This window comes from Agelaius tricolor, unplaced genomic scaffold (genome assembly GCF_023055355.1).
Source record: "Agelaius tricolor isolate 1412-34295 unplaced genomic scaffold, bAgeTri1.0.p SCAF_59, whole genome shotgun sequence".
NCBI lineage: Eukaryota > Metazoa > Chordata > Aves > Passeriformes > Icteridae > Agelaius > Agelaius tricolor.
In genome coordinates this window covers 599,318-617,171 of record NW_027269319.1, presented here as the reverse complement: position 1 = coordinate 617,171, position 17,854 = coordinate 599,318, and the positions used below count along the sequence as shown (strand labels likewise).

The 17,854-nt window shown below is 48.3% G+C and overlaps 1 protein-coding gene across 4 annotated transcripts in view; it reads right to left on the bottom strand.

Annotated features, from left to right (window-relative positions):
* Positions 1 to 381: 381 nt before the first annotated feature.
* Positions 382 to 17,854, bottom strand: part of LOC139605088 (serine/threonine-protein kinase PAK 2-like) — a 28,753-nt gene continuing 11,280 nt past the window's right edge. For 3 of the 4 annotated variants that reach the window (XR_011684228.1, XR_011684227.1, XR_011684226.1), the window contains 4 exons: positions 17,296 to 17,800; positions 15,529 to 15,666; positions 1,859 to 1,896; positions 382 to 509 (listed from right to left, as the gene is read on the bottom strand). Coding sequence is in view for 1 of the 4 variants with exons in the window: in XM_071456472.1 (XP_071312573.1) it covers positions 14,065 to 14,157; positions 15,529 to 15,666; positions 17,296 to 17,364 (300 nt within the window). In the remaining 3 variants the exon portion in view is untranslated. Of the gene's footprint in view, positions 510 to 1,858; positions 1,897 to 13,929; positions 14,158 to 15,528; positions 15,667 to 17,295; positions 17,801 to 17,854 lie in introns of those variants that run through there. The other variant, XM_071456472.1, reaches the window with a different exon arrangement.

Genomic DNA, 17,854 nt, shown 5'->3' with positions numbered 1-17,854 from the left:
GTAGCTTATCAAGAGCCAAAAGACAGCTGGCCCAAAAGACACTGTACAAGTGAAGAACTACGCAAGGAAAGTGCAGACTGCTTTCACAAGCCAAACACACCTTTCCAAAAAGGGAAAAGAAACACATAGCACTGCAGAAGCCAAGAGATAGAGCTTCCCTGAGCCAAGCGGCCAGATACTCTCCCACAGGCACCAGCCCTTTGCTGCCTCAACGTGACGGCTCAAAGGCCAAGTTCTGTGCTTGCTGCCTGCAGGAAATCCCCAGCTCCTGGCAGGACTCCAGCCCCCAGCATCCTCAGCCTGCAACAGCAAAGTGCTGGCTGCTCCAAACCTGGCAGCTCTGCCTTGCACTAAAGACAGCACTGCACGCAACTGGCACTTACAAGATCTGAGTTTTCCGGTGTCACCACTGATGGAGGCTGGCGCTCATGACCCTCAGTTTGCTCCTCTTTGGCTTCTTCTCCAGGAGCAGTGGGAGCCAGGGGAGAGACAGCTCTTGCTTCTGTCATCTGTGGCAAGAGAGGAGCATGAGGGACAGGCTGGTACCTATGATGCAGAACCTCATTTCTTTTCAGATCTACCCACCACATTTTCTAAGGACAAATCATAATATTTGATAGCGACCTAGGCGTTCTAAATCACAGCCACCAAATTAAAATGGGCCATCTCAAGAGAACTCTAGATGGATATGAAGTTGATTTTCCTCCCTGGCTGCTATCAGCAAGCAAGGTTGTCTCGGAAAACGGAGCTTTTAGAGCTTGAAAGCACTGAAATGGAAAACGTGGAAAGCGACAGCAAGGCCTTTGCTACTGCTGCTGCAGACACGGAAAACTCAAAACTGGATCACAATCCCATCCAGGGCAGGAGAAGGGCAGGAAACATTGTGCAGAAGCATCTTTGCTTGCTGGAAAAACAGGAGAATGAACAGGCCTTCTCGTGCTAGCAAATCAAGGAGCCAACAAAGCACAAGATGCAAGTGTCACCCACTGCAGCGCCTAAAGCTCTTGCATGCAGTGAGGGGATGTTTGGTGGAGAAACAGCCCTTGTGCTGAGCACTGTCATGCAGGGATTGATGGAAGTCTGCCTGAAGGTCCCTCAAGAGCCTCCCATTGTCCAGGCTAAAGCTCCTTCAGCACCTCTTCACTGGCCTTGCGCTGCACCCCCTTGCCCAGCTCCCCAGTCCTTCTGTGCACGCGCTGCAGCCCCTCAAGGACTTTCTGCTGCCCAGGGGCCCACAAGTGCACCCAGCACTGCAGCTGTGGCCCCAGCGCTGCCCAGCACAGGGCCACGCTCACTGCCCTGCTCCTGCTGCCCCACTGCTGCTGACACAGGCCACCATGCCCTGGGCCTTCTTGACCACCTGGCCACGCGCTGCCTCATCTTCAGTGGCTCAAGGCCGCCAGCACCTCTGGCTCCTTTTGGCCCACGCAGCTCCCCCGCCCCTATGGTGCCCATTTCACTTCAGATACAGCAGGCACCATTGCAAGGTGGCCTTCCTTTTCTACCACCTCATATTCCAAGTAGATATCATAATGTTTGATGGGAATAGAATTCCATTTCAGTTTGTTTAAATTAACATGGTCTAATTCAATGAAATTGCTCTTTGTTAAATTTTCCCTATCTTCCCTCACCAAGCAACGTTCTCTCTGCAAAACTGGATTTTTAGTTCTTCAAAGCTCTAAGATGGAAATTTCAAAATAACTACTTTTGCCTTTGGTATTTTTTTTGCAGGCATGAAAATGAATTTTTTTTCAGCCTTCCTAACTGGCCCTCTACAGTCTACTGCTACTGGCCAAGCTCACATCTTCCTCTACAATCCTTAAACACCCGGAACATGAATTGTTTCTTTCTCACTCACCTCAGGATCAGCACTGCTGAAGACATGCTTCAGGTGACCTGTAGTGGGAAGGGAAAATGAACCAGATGCTGTGAGAAAACTGCCTGGGCTACTGAATCCCACAGAACAAGTCAACCCAAACAGAGATGATTTCCCCTTTCACAACACATTTCATTCACACAGCCAGCAAGGGATCAGGACAATATTCTTGCTTGTGCCTACACTTTGGCCTGTTTAGCCAGTAAATGAATACAAACATGATCAAGAAAATGCAAATTGCTCTGTAACTCTCTATGCTCCTGTTCTTCCAAACACATAAAAGAGTTTCTGCAATGCTTTCCTTCAAGTACTTTTTTTTTAAAATCAGTTGCATGCACCAATTCTCATTAATTTGCTGGAAACAGTTGTCCAGAAAAGCTTCCCAAAATCCCCTGAGCTGTGGCAGTTCTTTGTAAAACAGCACAACAGCAGCTCCGGGGTTCAGGAGCAGACACTCACTGCTTTGGAGTTTGCATTTCATTGCAAAGGGAAGATCACTGTTTTAGCACTCAGTAAAAGGTCAAGTTAGACAGTCAAATCCTTTCATGAGAAAACTTAGAAAGAAAGAAGCTTTCTCTGAATTCTGGGAACAACTGCAGAGTTTTTAGAAGGCATTCCCTGAAGGTCTGCCAGGCTACATTTTCAAAGGTGTCTTGCTTGTCCCAGCAAACTGAGGAAATGACAGACTCTGCTGCCACAGACTCTCCCGTGGAGGGAACAGAAGCCCTGCAGATTGCCTTGCAAATGCTGCCCCTGTGGCTACAGACACCCCCTTTTTAGCTGAACACCTTGACAGGAGCTTGACCAAAGCAGTGGCATCCTAATGCTCTTTCTGTTTCAAAATCAGAAACTCAGTCACTAAGAAAGAGCAGGAAGACATACAAAAGCCAGGTTAGGTTACACCCCAACCTAAGCAGAAGAGAAACCTCTACTTACGTGCAAAGTGTGTCATATAATAAAGAGAAAAGGAAACGCCATAAGCAGCAAAAGCTGCTGTGGCAAGGTGGTGAATCATTTCATTTGTGCAAGTTTAGTAAACACTAGAAAAAAATAAGGTTCTTGTCAGTGGGCAGCTACCCACTGACAAATTCCCCAACCAGGAAAGTTCTGATGTGAGCAAGCACTAGGACTGCTCTGACACTCAGGCCTTCCGTGCACCAAGGCAATCTTCTGATGTCACTACGACAATGTGGCAACCATGCCCTGACATCACAAAGCAAACACTCTATGGAGGTCTGTGAATTTATGCAAAGCAATAACCAATCTTCCCTACAGCAAATACAAAACAGCCTGGGAAGTTCTCCTCTGTCACAAAGCAGCACAAATTCCCCTCATGGGCCAAAGCCTGTTGTTCAGGGGATCCAAGAGGAACTCCAAGAGTGCCCCAAGCACCTACAGCCTGTACCCCAACTGAGCACTCAGATGGAACCCAAGCAAAGGAAACCAGACCAAGAAAATGGCCCAAAGCAATGTACATGTGAGAAATGACTCTCACTTTTAACATTTTAAAGGTTTATTAAACATTAACAAAGGACTGAATAAGGAAAAATTGCAGCACTGGGAGTCTCTGTGACTAGCAGCCATGTGCTCATCTACAAAAAGGATGCTCTGCCTTTTATACCCTCAGCCCCTCCAAAAGTTTTGTCAGTCAACTCTTACTCTGCTGTCCATTGGTGGAGATTACTTTCTTGCATCTGGACTGGAGGTCAGGTGTTGTTACACCCCGCCTGCTGGTCACAAGCCAGCCCTCCCCAAATGCCCTGACTACCAAGACTATTACAAGGGGTAGGGGAAAGAGGACTATGGGAGGATATATTAGAATATCATCCCTACACATTTGAACATCCACATAACATCTACTTCTTAATTGTCAGAGCCAACCATTACATTACTCATCTAGAACACACAGAACCAGGCAGAAGCCACTGTTGGCATCACAGCTGAAATCCTTCCTAACAAATCTCCCCACATATTTGCACCTTTATTGGACATGCCCAGGGCTCCGGTGCATGTACATCTCTGCCTTTCTTCCCCTTTGGAAGCAGTCGAACTGGCAGCATCTGCCCAGCAGCAGCAGCTGCTCCAAGCTGGGAACGCGACTGGCGGTGCTGATTTCCAGAGGCTCCTGTGTCCCAGGAGAAGCCAAGGCAGGAGCAGTTGAACGGTGCTGGCGCTGCTGCTGCTCTGTGCCAGAGAGCCCCGGCTGGGCAGGGCACGGTGCCCACTGCGCTGCGGGCTCCTTCTCCTGCCACAGCTGGGCACACCTGGGAACAAGGCATGACAACTTGTGGGCAAACCAAGGGGTTTCTGGGGCTGCACTGCTCTGCACACACCCAGGACACCTGCAGCACAGAATTTTAACCCTCAAACAGGTAAACCAAAGGGAAACAGCTGGAAAAGATTTCATTTTGATCATTCTTACCTGCTCAACTGAAGTCGCCAAAATGAACGTTTCCAAGCAGCGCCTGATCCCTGCTGCCAGCTCAGGGTTAGAAGAGAGGCAATACTTGATTTCAGTGCTGGGTGTGTGGGGAATCACTTCCCTAATACATGCACACCCAGCAATCTCACTTACTCATTTGTATCCATGGATCTAAGACATATTCAATACTTTGCTGAAACTCACAGGTTAAATATTGCCCCAAATTATTTGATTTACTGATTGATATTTATTGACTTATTGATACTTAAATCACTTCTTAGAATCTACTGACATAAGAATAGGAGTGTCCTGTAGGTCTCTGCTGGTCTTAGTCACAGGTTCAGGAGGAGACTCATGCACAAAATAACCCAGGACAAAACTGGGCTTGCAAAGCAAATTCATTCTATTAGTTGCAGTAGCAAATAATACATACCAACCCCTGGATTCCTAAAACTCTGCTGAGCAGTAGAAGGAGATGGAGCGTGGTGCTCGGCATCAGGGGCAGGTAGGCAGTGCACTTTCAGGACATCCCCTGGATCAAAATGGTGTGCATCTCATCCTTCTCACCTCTCCAGCTCAGAACCAGGCCTTATGTCTCCTGCTCAGGAGTGGAATTTCCCAGTTTACAGCATTGGCTCACACATGGCTGGCGTGTGAGATGAGGCCAATGAATCAAGGACTTAAAAGAACTGGAAGAGTTAAAATTTTAGCAAGATGTAGTTAGGGGGAAAGAGTATAGCAAGAACAGTAGAAATAATAAGGGATAGTTTATTTTTAGGAGGTAAAGTAGTTCAGGCTAGGGTAATATATCACTTGCCTGTCTTTACTATGTTTAAAGAAGCAGGATGGGATGCGGATATCTCTGTGACAAAGAAGAGGACTGTAGCCTGCACCTGGGCCCCGAAACTTCAGCTATAGCCAAGGGGTGCGAAAGCCTGCCAACAGGTCCTAAGTAAAGAGGTCATATTGAGGAAGACGTCTTGGCCTTCATCAGAAGGAGACCATTCCCTACTTTAAACCCACCAACCCATGTGAAGTGAAAGACTGCAGGAATGTGAAGGAACTTTGGACTCAATTATAATATATTTTAATACAAAGGGGGGTAGGCGGAGTTACCTAATGAATATGTATTAGGGTTTTTGGGAATTATCTGAATATGTAAGACTGTTTTAGATAAGTAGAGAGGTGGTGATTCTTCACACATGTGTTTAGGAGACAACTCCTTGTGTGCCTGGTGCTGTAATAAACATACCACCTTCTAACTTTAACTGTGGTGAGTTCTATTCCACTCTTCATTTGGTGACCATGGCAGGAACGCTTCTCTGCTCCAGCGAGAACAACCGGGCTGTGGACGTCTCTGGGCGCTGCCAGGACATTCCTTTCCGGGAGGCACCTCCGCTCTCGCTGTTCCTCATGGGGGACAGACAAGACTGCTGGGACTGTGGAGAAAGGGAATGTTTAACTCTGCTTAAAGTAACCCATAAGGCATACGCAGGGGAAGGGCTGTTCACAAGTCACACAGAGATGTCCTGCACGCAACATACGCCTGTACAGTTTGGGTTTGGGTCTGGCTGCTGGCAGAAAGGATTTGCTGTGTCAATAAGGACCTGCTAACAATTCTGGGGGTGAATTGAGCAAATCCTGTTTTATTGCTGCAATTTTTCCGGTGTGTTGTAATTGTGGTTTTGTTTCCAGTGTGTGAATGTTTGAGGAAGATGATGTGGGTGGATGCTCATGTGGTGCATGGTGTGTGTTGTGTTGAGAAAAGTGAGCACTCTGTCCCCTCATAAAGAGATACTCCTTTCCCGGTGAGCTTGTGTCTGTGGACTTTCTAATTGCAGGGGTTGGTGTTCCCTGTGACACCTGGTGCTAGGGTATACAGGGGGGTTGAGTGGTTTTTCTCCCACATTGTGGTCATTTGGGACTGTATGGTTGTGTTTGGGGAGATTTTAGGATTTTGTTTGCAACAGGTGCAGCAATTTATGCAGAAAACTACAGTGTGGTGATTTATTATGTTGAACTATGGTAGTTCCTTTCTACCGCCCCCTCTCCCCGAGGGTCTAAAATCTCCTGCCACGAGGTGAACACTCTCTTTCCTCTCCTGGACATCCTCTTTCCTCTCCTGGACACTCCCTTTCTCTCCTGGAGTTGTTCTCCATTAAAGCTGTGGGACTTTGGTCCTGAGAAGAAAGACCGCCTCTCGGTTTTGCTTTTGTCCTTGTCAGTGTCACTGGGATCCACAGCTCTCCAAACTGATCCCCCACGAGGCAAAAACCAACAAATGGCCCCACATACATAGTTCAAAAATTGGCCACATTTTTGATGGACTGGAGCGTTTGCCACACTTTTGGAATTCCCTATTCCCGCACAGGTCAGCCAATTGTTGAAAGGATGCACCACACTCTAAAACCCATTCTAGATCAACAAAAGGGGGAGTGACCCAAGACTGACCTCTGATGAGGTTGAGCAAAGCTTTAGATGTCTTTATATTTTGAATAGCTCCTTTGCAGGACCTAATCTTCCAATTTTTAGGCACTTTTCAAACAGCACACAGGCAAAATTGAAAGAAAATCCTTCAGTTTTCATCAGAAACCTTGAGTTAGGACAAACTGAAGGACCATTTGCACTAATCCCTTAGAGCAAAGGGTATGCTTGTATTTGCACAGGTGCTGGACCTAAGTGGGTCCCTGCAAAGGACGTGAAACCGTCTCATGCACAAGAGCACACCGACAATTCCACCAGCAGGGAAATGAGCATGCAGACGTGAGCCGCACGGAGAAACTACGGTTCATGCCAGACGTTCCCTCTTCAACCTGTGAAAGCTACAAATCTTGAGTTTGATTGTTGAGTTTTGGACTGTGAAAATGGTTTGTACCATAGAGCTCTTTTAGCAAAAGCATGGTGTCCATTGTGTTCAAAAGAATTTGTAAAAATTGAAGGTTAGAGGGACAGTTTAGTGCCCTATAGTTGGCCAGTCCCTGAACAAGGGCTAAAAGATTTGTTTGAGAACTGAAATAGATGGGGAAGCTTTTGCCAAAAAGCAGCTGATCAGGAACGTGGAGTTTGATCAAATGATATACCGGTGCTTGTTGGTTTTGCTTGCTTGCTTTTGCATACATATATGCCTGTAGATCAACTAAAAATGAATGTTGGCCTTGCTTTAGCCAAGTCAGCATGCTCAGACACCATATGTTTGACTAACTTGATCCCTGATAAACCCTTTTCAACTGTTTGGTCGGTGTGCCAGTGCCAGCCAAGGAGTGGCCAATACCCAACCATGACAAATATTGGTGTGAGGCTGCCAACGAGACCAATCCCATAACCAGCTGGCATCATTGGGCCCCTGATCTTCTTAAAGCACCTTCTAACCTCAAGAATTGGAATTCTTGGTTCATTTCTAATGGAATTTTGTGCTGAGTTTCAGTACCAGGGAGATCCACAGTTAAATGTTACTCCCCATCATCCTGCGGACAGATACGCAAGTTTGTGGTGCAATTGTACTACCCCAGTGCCTCCTAAGGGTGAAACTACTGATGAGTAGCTGACCTAGATGAGTCCCCACGCCAATTAGCAACACAATATTGGATCATTTGTGGAGATAGAGCCTGGCAGGGCATTCCCTCAAAAATTAAAGGTGGCCCATGTAGCATCAGACAACTCACTGTGATAGCACCTATTGCTAAAAAAGCCATCAAGAGAATACATAGAGAAAAAAGATTTGCCCATCATTATAAAGAAAACTGTAATAGCAATTTCAGACCCTAGGGCCCTGTAAAATGAGTTACATCAACTTTATTTCCACATCAACTTGCCTCAGGTGAGGCATTGAAACCATTATACCAATTGGGGTGTTGGCTGAAGAAAGAAGACAGTGCTACTTCCATTGCAAATAGTGACATGATGACTGATGTTAGTGTTGTCAGACATGCAACCTTACAGAACAGAGCAGCAATTGATTTTCTTTTACTGGCACATGGGCATGGTTGTGAGGAATTTGAAGGACTGTGTTGCATGAACCTGTCTGATCACTCTGAATCCATCCACAAAAGCATACAAAAGCTGAAAGATTTGACAGCTCAAATTATAGAAGATAGTGGGTCATGGTTGGATGATTTGTTTCAAGGATGGAGCTTTGCACCTTGGCTAAGGGAACTTTGTAGAATAGGTCTCTATGTATTGGGTGTTTTGGCAGTGATACTAGTAGTAATACCTTGCATATGTTGGTGTGTGCCACAAAATGTGCGACAAAACTATCAAAGAAGTTTTTATCACGCAAGAGAGAGAGGTAGGAAATGGATTCACAGAGAGTTCTCAAAATCTCACACAGATGGCAGATGAAGGTATAGACATGGAGGAAGGTTTTGAATTAAGACCTTTGAACAGGCGAGACATTTTGGACAATGACTTGTAATTGCTATCAGACACGACTTATGCCCTTTGAACTGACTGGACTTTCACAGCATTACAATTGCTGTGTTGGAATATAGCAAGGCTTAATGCGAGCAAAAAGGATGCTTTAAGCAAGTAATAAGGAGGTATATTGTAATAAGGTTATGAAACACAAGGTAGTTAATAAATGACATGGTTACAAAGGTTTCTTTTTAGTTGTACCTACAGGGGGAATTGTGGAAATCCTTCAAATCAGAGGGTTTTGGGAAAGCTGCAAAAGGCAGACCTCAGAGACAGAAACACTGCAGTAAGAGCTAAGCAGTAGGCATAAGATTTGTCAGCAAAAAAGTTATATAAGTAGAAAAGTAAGGACAAATAGAACAATGGTTTGTGTATGTTACTGTAGAATCCGGGATGTTCGTATGTCTGAGATGTAACACACAACAGAACTCCCTTTGGTCATCAGCAAACAGCTTCGTTTATTGCCTCGGGCACCCATAGCCCATTTAGCCCATTCAAAACTCTCAGATCAAGACATCTCATTGGTCTATCTCTGTGCCCCCAGACTCTGAACCAATACAATGTCTGCATCTGAGGAGAGCTCCCATTGCCTGTGAGCTTCTGTCAGTCAGTCCAGAGGCTGCTCCGTGGAGCTGAGCTGGGCTGCTTATTCGAACTTGATTAATACCGACGCACCAGTGTATTAACGCTTGGTTAGAATGACTCCCTAAGCTACAGAAAAGTATCTCTAGCAAGATATGAGGAAGTTCTAAGCTTAATAATGGAGCTCTGTGCATTGTGTTTTAAGGCTTACAAGCAGGTATATAGTATTTGAAATAAGCAAGCAGTGTTTTAACAAAAGGTACGTGTGCTTATAGTGGTTGGATAGAAGTACTGTCAATATGCTTTTGCTTTGTGTGATTGGTCAAAAGACTTTTCAAGTAAGTTGTACTATTAAGTCCATTGCCTGCTGCCAGGGATGTGAGGTGCTGGCATCTTCCCATAGTCATAACCATGTAATGAGACTGATCCTGGAAAACAAACAGCTCGAGGCACGTTCCTCAGCAGTCCCATCCCGTTCGTGATTTGTACAGAGACCCCCGGCCAGCAATACTCAGCTGAGGACCAGAAGCGACCGGAATAGCCCGGGCACTCCAGCTTCAGTGCAAGGCATCCGGCAGCCTTGAAGGTAGAAAGCGAGCACAGGTCGGAGCTCCTCGTGTCCGGAGCGAGGCCGGAGGAGCCCCCACATGCCGCAGCCCCTCCCCAAGCACAGCCCCGGGCGCGGCCGGGGCCGCTCCGCCTGCGCGGGGCCGCTGCCGGGCGCTGTCGCGGCTCCTCCCGCGGGGCGGAGCTGACGCGGCCCCGGCCCGGCCCCGCTGCGCTCCGAGCGCGGCCCCGGGGCGGCCCGGCCGAGGCGGCGAGGGGCCGGGGGATGGGGCGCTCCGGGAACGGGCGGACATCCCGGCAGAGGGGAGAGAGACCTGGCAGAGGGAGGAGTGAGCGGGAGAGCAGAGAGATGCTGGGAGGACGGCAGAACTCTGGGAGAGGAGAGGAATCCTGCAAGAGGGAGAAGCCACCGCGGAGAAGGGGGAGATGCCGAGAGAGGCGGGAGAGTCCGAGAGAAGGGGGAGCTCTCGGGAGAGAGGGGAGGACCCAGGGAGACGGGGTAGAGCTCGGGAGAGGAGAGACTCCGGGAGCGGGGAGCGCCCGGGAGCAGAGAGAGAGCGCGGGAGCCGGGGAGATCCCCGGGAAGGGGTGAGCCAGGGAGAGGGGAGACAGGCTGGGAGCGGGGAGAACCCAAGAGAAGGAGATGCCGGGAGCGAGGATAGAGCCCTGGCAGAAGGGCGAGAGTCCGGGGCACAGGGAGGAGAGCCCAGGTGAGGGGTTTGGAGAGAGGGCAGAAGCCGGGGACGGGCTGAGCCTTGCAAAGAGGGGGGAGATGGCCGGCTCGGGGAGTCCTGCAGCCGGGCCGAGAATGGGCGCGGGTCAGTGCGGTTCGGGAGAGCGCGGCTGCGGGGCTGGCTCCGGAGCGTGGAAAGCGCTGCTCGGCAGCCCCGGCGGCGCTGAGAGCACAGCCCTGCCTCGGCTTCCCAGCGAGGCCGCGGCACCGCTCGCCTTCGCCGCCGTATCCGCGGCAGCTCGGAGCATCGGTCCCTGCCCGGGCCCGAGGCTCACCTGCGCCAGGTGCACCAGAGCATCGCCTCTGCCTTGACAAGCCACAAGGAGCAGTGCCGGGCAGGGACTGCAGATCCCCATTGGTGGCAGAGAAAAAAGAGCAAGGAATCTTCCGTGGGAGAATATAGGCAATAGGATGAGGTGTCACTGTCAAATGTGTTCAGATGCACTCACAAGGATACTATTGCTCTTGGCTCAACTTGCTCTTAGTTTTTCAGAAGATGGAAAAGAAGTGGGCAGATATAAATCACAAGCTGGTGGTGTTGTGCTATTTCTAGAGTCCCATACCTCCTCAGTGCGTTCTTATGGCTGCAGATCTTCACAGCACAGACTCCTTCTTCTGCATATTGTTCTTTCTCAGTTCAGGGCTCCTTCAAGACTCTCTCTGACTGGCTAACCCGCCCCCTTTATCCCAGTTATCTTCATTAGTCACAGCTGCAGCCCAATTAAACACATCACAGCTGCAGCCCATCAAGGGCAACCAGGACCTCCCGGGGCAAAGCCTCTCTACAGATATTCAAGTACAATACCTCTATTTTGCTAGGACTCAAAGGCCACCTCTACTATAGCTGTTTGCAATGTCCAGGCACCAGTTATCTGGATAAAATGCTACACAACTGCTGGAAAGCTGGATGCATGACTAATTACCGCTTGCTAAGTAATCTGGACTTGTTAGGGGCAGCATAGTTATCTCCCAAAAGATACTAAGGAGCCATGATTGAGAAAATTCTGAAGAAAGGCTCATACAGCCACTTTTTAATGTAGTTATTGCGGGTTTGATAAATGGAATCTGCTTATATGCCATGAAGGTTTGTATTGTAGGGGTTTTTTTGCGTGCAGGCATGCATGCAAAATTTGGGGATCTAAGATAAAGTCCTTTTATAAGGGATATGGAAGAGATTAACCTTGGGTAAGCAATATGTCAGCTAGAGACAGCTAAGCCATTAGTAGTGAGAGGAAGAACAGCCCTGCAACACAGGTGTGAGCTCTGGCTGATATTCAGTAGAAGCAGAACTTAGGTATGATCAGTTAGAAGGTCTTGAAGAGAGAAGGGTCTAATCCTTTGGGGCAGTATTGTATGGACTTTGGATCACTACTCCATTCCAAATGGCTTTCCTTCAGTCACAAGAGGCTTCCATCTCTTCCAGAAATTGCCTGCTGAAACTCTTCTGCTCCCTTCCAAATCAGTTCATTACTCCAGCATAACCCTTGAAGCATGGACAGATGACTCTTCAGCTAATTATAGTAGAAAAGAAGGGTATTTATTGCAGCGCTGGACACATGTGAACAAGTTTCCAAAGACACATGCACAGCGTTGCAGACTCCTGCTCTCTATTTCTACAGAAAAGGTTTTACATTAGGTTTCTAAAGATGAACAATACATAATTATTACCTGCCTGCTTCGTATTTTTATCAGCTGAATATCTATTACAGCTGCACAATTGTACTCCCTTAACAGGGTAGGTGGGATTTTGAAATGAGGGAGTGGTCGTATGGGAGGAAGAAAGCCGTCTTCCTCATGGTGAACTCTTCTCCATGGCCAGTTGGCAAAAACTTTTGATCTGCCGGTCATGGTCCAAGCCTCTCCTAACTGTTCAATTATTCTTAAGTCAAGGTATTTCTATGGTCTCTGCTCCTTCACAATTGCTTCCTCTATCCCTGCCACTGCTAGCTTTACGTTCCTAATAGATTTGGTACTCTTTACCTAAGGTGCGTGATTTCTGCTAGCTATATTACTAACTTAGATTCTTACATCATTTTAAAATCTTAACTAATATATGCAATCTCCTACTATCCCAGTTCTATTCCCAGCTTGCCCCTCGACTCATCTGCACTTTCCAATTATCCTAATTACATTTTCAGCTAAGCCCTTGACTCACCTCAGGCACATCCCTGACTCCCTCTCTCCCAGCAGCTCAGAGCTGCTTTGCACAGCGCTTGCTGTGTGCCAGAAAACACAAAGCAGGCTGGCCTGGTGGGCCTGAATATTTCTGCCAAACACTCTGCATCTCACACCTTTGCTCTGGCTGAGTGCAGAACTGCAGGATTGCAGGCGCTTCCTGCCAGAGCTGCGTGAGGCGCTGGCTCCTGCAGACGTGCCCTGCCAAGCTGTCCCTGCCTCACGCTGGCCTCGCTTCCCCTGGCAGAAGTGCCGGGCCTGAAGGAGGCTGCCCTGTGCTCCAGCCTGCCGAGCAGCCCGGCTCCCTGCCCCGGTGCCCAGAGTGCTGCACACACTGCTGACCTTGGCCAGGAGTTGCAGGGCAGCCGGCAGAAGAGGAGGAATCCTCAGCCAGCCCAGCGGCCCTCGGCTGCCCTTGGCCTTTCTCTGCTCCTGGGCACACTCCAGACGGCCAATGCCTCCAGGCCGGGCTGTGCCCAGCACGGCTGCGCTTCCCCTCGGCAGCAGCCAGCTGCCACCTGGGCTCTGAGAGCGCAGGATTCGCCTGCTCCCAGGAACAGGCACCCAGGGCCCGGCTGCTGCCTCTGGCAGCTCCAAGGGCCTCCTTCCAGCCTGCCTCTGCCGGGGCTCAGCCTGCTCCCGCCTCTGCCGGGGCTCTGCTGGGGCTCCAGCCCGGGCAAGGCCGGGCCCGCTCTCACCTCACAGGTGCTGACAGCTCTGCACCACAGGAGACCTTGCTGAGCACCCTCTCTGATCTTTCTGCTTTCTCACTTGAGTAAGGCTCTCCTCCAGCCAAAGAGATTACATTTAGGGATCCAAATCCAAGTGGCAGGAGCCCCAATGCTCTCCAGTCACAGCTGAACGCCTGCATCTGCACAGGATGATGTTTGGGCTGCCCCATTCTTCCTTTGGTTTTGCCTTCAAATGCCATTGCTCTTTCTGCCTCACCTAGAAGTGTCACAGATGTGCCAAAATGTGCTAGTGGGCCATATTTCAAAGGCAGTGTGGTCTGGAGAGGATGAATGAAGAAGAACCTTCACCACTTGCAAACCATACCAAAGAAGCCATAAGCATGTCTTAGCACCAATTAAAAAACACTGGCAATTTAGAAGAAAATGCTGAACTTTCTGAAGGGGTCAGAAGGAGGTGAATCTTCCAAATGAGTTATTGTTTCAGAAACTTTATTTAATAACAATACTACTCTATAAACCTGTACTACAAAACTACTCAACAATCCTACTCTAGAGTCCTACTCTATGATCCTACTCTAAGTTAGTTAGGAAGATAACATCTTGATTTTTACATTCTTGTCTCCTTCTTCTTCTTCTTCATTACTGAGTTGATGAGTGGTACCAGGGTGGACGCTGGCTTGGCTGATGTTACAAATGGATGCTGTACACAGGAAAAAAAAAAAAAACCACAAAGAACAGTGAACCATGACTTTCCAAGCTCAGTGCTTTACAGACTCAATCAGGATTCCTCTAGTTCCTAGAAAGACACAGAAAGAGGAGCGATGGGATCATCTTCTACCCAGCAGTCATGTGCAGGACCTTGCCATCCCAGACAAACCTGGCCCAGAATGCCATTCATCTGTTTTTTCTGGTTTCTTCATCTTGTTGGGATCTTTCTCCTGCCAGTGCTCTAGAAATGGTGCTTTCTGTCCCTGGGGTTTCTTCTTTTCAGGAAACTCCAATGACTCACATAGGTCCCTGTCTTTGCAAGACAGGCACTGTGCTGATTCCCACAGGGACAGAAAGCAGTATCTACCTTTCCATGCCCTGCCCCTCGTGTGCTGGATGGCACCCTCCTTCCCAGCAGGGCCAGCCCAGTGGCACTGGGCCCTGCAGTTCCCCCTCTGCCACACAACCTGGCAGTAACCCTGGCACAGTTCCCGTCTGCTTGAGCATGCCAGGCAGCAGATGGGGCTGGGACAAGTCCCTCCCAGCTGTCCCTGTTTGGGTGCCAGAAACCTCTAAGGGTGGGCTGGGGGGCACAAAGCAGGGCCCCTCCGAGGCTCCCAGTGAGCCCCCCACAGCCCCTCCTGCCCACAGCCAAATCTCTGACTGCTCAGCTGGGACTGGCTTCCTTGGGTTCCTCCACCACCATTTCATGTCTCTGTACCCTGCATTGCTCTACTTCCATTCTTTTGCCATTAGATAAAACTGAACACTCCACCAAATTACAAAAGAGGGCGACAGAAACAGTCAGAGGACAGAGCAGCTCTCCTCTCAGGAAATGCGGAGAGAGGAGGAGTTATTCAGTTTTGTGAAGAATAGGCCCCAGGGAGGCTTTATTGCCACTTTCCAAGACTTCAGAGTGGCTCTGAAGAAAGTGAGGGACATCTTTTTTAACAGGGCCAGTTACAATAGGATGTGGGTGAATATTTTTAAACAAAATGGGGATCAAGTCAGAGTAGGCCTAAGGAAGAACTTGCTTACTCAGAGCATGGTGCAACCCTGGCACAGCTTGCCCTAAGAGCTTGTAGCTGCCCCATCCCTGCAACCATTCCGGCTCCGGTGGCAAAGGGCTCTGAGCAACCTGATCTCTGTAAAGATGTCCCTGCTCATTGCAGGACACTTGCACCACAGGACCTTTACAGGGCCCTGCCAGCCCAGCCCAGTCTGGGATTCCTCACGATTTTCATTTGAAGAGAAGCAAGAGTGGAGGTGAGGAGGAAGGGGGCTCATCTGATGCCTTGGACTTGAGTGGAGGAGGAGCCCATCCCTCAGAGCCTGTTTCACCTGCAGCCCCTTCACATTTTACCTGCAGGAGCTCCTTGGCAGACCAGCGCTGCTCCTCGTCTGTCTGCAGGCAGCAGCTCAGGAAGTCACGCAGGCAAGGCGAGAATCGGTTGGGCTGCCGCAGCTGTGGTCTCTCTCCCCTGGCTATCAGGAGTTTAACCTGGGGAAAAAGGAGACACGAGGCTCCACCTGCTTCTTTCCCATCTGTAACTGCTCTCCCAGATCCCATCGATTAAGCTCCACTCTGCAGTGGCAGTTTCTGCCCTGGCAGAGACCCAGAGATGACTTTCCTTTACCAACCAAAACCCCAAATTCCGATGCAGCCACAGCTTTTCCAACATCCCACAGATCTGGCCTTGGCAGCTGATTTCATTGACTGACCTAGGCAGTGGGAACTACATCAGCAAAAGCACATTTGCTTCTCTGAGGATTCACACCAACTTGAGAAGCTTTTTGGAAGAGGGACTTTGCTATACTAACTCTACTGTTTCCCAAGGATTAGTACGTGAAAAATATCTCTTCAGTGCTTGTTGGTCCCTTAAGCACAGCTGCCATAAAACAAAACTAATCAATGTTTTTGCTTTGTTCTTGAAAACAGTGGGAATTGGAAGGAAAGAAAGGAAATCCACCAGCTATTCCTCAGGTAAGGAAACAAACATTTTTGCAATCTCATATTCAATACATACACATTAAGATGCATGCACAAATATATTGAGGTGAAAATGCCTGCTTGGGTGCACAGGAGCCACCTGCAGCTCTGTCTCTCAGCTGCAAGTTTCAGCTTCTTTATGTGACAAAAGGAAACCTTTTCATGGTCAAATCAGAAGAACTGCCGTGCCTATGGTCACCCTCTGCTCATTTGGATACTCAAGTCAATGCATTAAAGGTGTGCCCATCGCAGAAAGTGTCGGGTAAGAAATGGGAGGTTTGGCAGGATCTCCATGACCCCAGGCTGCAGCCTGGTCTCCATAATAGTGCCCATCACAATACTAACAGCTCTGTGCTGGTGGCACTGAAATAGATGGTGACCAAAGAGGCTTTATTATTATCCTCTTCAACCTAGAGGAAAATTTCCAAGCCTAAAACAACAAACACATTCCCCTTGAGTATGAATAATTATGGCAGCTTTCTTTCCTTTTCCCACACCACCAGAGGTCACAAAGGGGGTTTTATCCTGTCCCTCTGCAGCTATGCTTAGCCACTGGCCATGGTGGGGAGCTGGAGTCCTCACTATCATTAGAACTGTGCAGGCCAGGGACAGCCCTGCTCCTGTAGTAAAGAAACACAGCACTGGTGTCAACTGCCCACGTTGGATCCCAGCCCAGGCATCTGATATTTTACCTGAATCAGAAAGCAATTTTTGTGGAAAATTCTAGGAATTTTAGTAGGAAATAGGTATTAAAAATTATTAGAAAAAGAAGAGGAAATACTTTTTCAAAAAAAAAAAAGGTGACAGTTAATCATTTAGGAACATTGCAAGATATTTACCACAGAGAAGATGCTGCAGCGCCTAGTTCTGAAATCCGTAACACAAATATCAAGGATATCAGATACTGTTGAGTTCATGTGCATAATTGCAATTGTACTTGCAATGCTTAACATAAGAGTAGGCATTTGCTCTTAGAGTGAAATACTTTCATGAAGAAACACAAAAAACACAAATCCATAAATAATATTTGTCAGAATGTCATTAAATATGTCTTTATGCCCTAGCAATAATAATAATATTGCTCTTTGTTATTCCCTAAGCATGTAATTTGACATAACATTTTAAGAACATTTCACTTACGTGGCACAGGATGCCTGCCTCTGGATTCTCCCAGACAAACTTGAATTCCAGAGCTTCCTCTGCATCCATCTGTCCAGACGAAAAAGGTACAAGAATATCGGGCCAGAGCCCTCAGCCTGTCAGCAGCCAGAACTGCGATCACGGCTCTTCGGAACACATAAACCAGGTTCTTGGCTCTTCTCTGCCTCAGCCTGCCGTCGTCCTGGTTTCTTTCCATGACAGCAGGGAGAGCATAAAGGAGGCTGACGATCTTGTGGTTCAGGAGTTGGTGCTGGTTCACCTGTTCCTGGAGAATGTCTCTTTGGCAAGATGTGGTGCACAGTCGGCCGTAGAGAGAGCACAGGGCCCCTGACAGCTGCGCACAGGCTGCCAGCAGGGATGAGCGTGCCTTGAAAGCATCTAATAATGAATTTTTCAAGGAATTGTTTTCCTGGGTCAGTTGTGCACACATTTGTTCAAGGCCACACAATTTTTGCCTGCTTTTCTGCTTCCTTTCTTCACATTCCTGCAACAGAAACAAACCAAACAAAAGTGGAAGAAATATTAACTAGATGGTTTT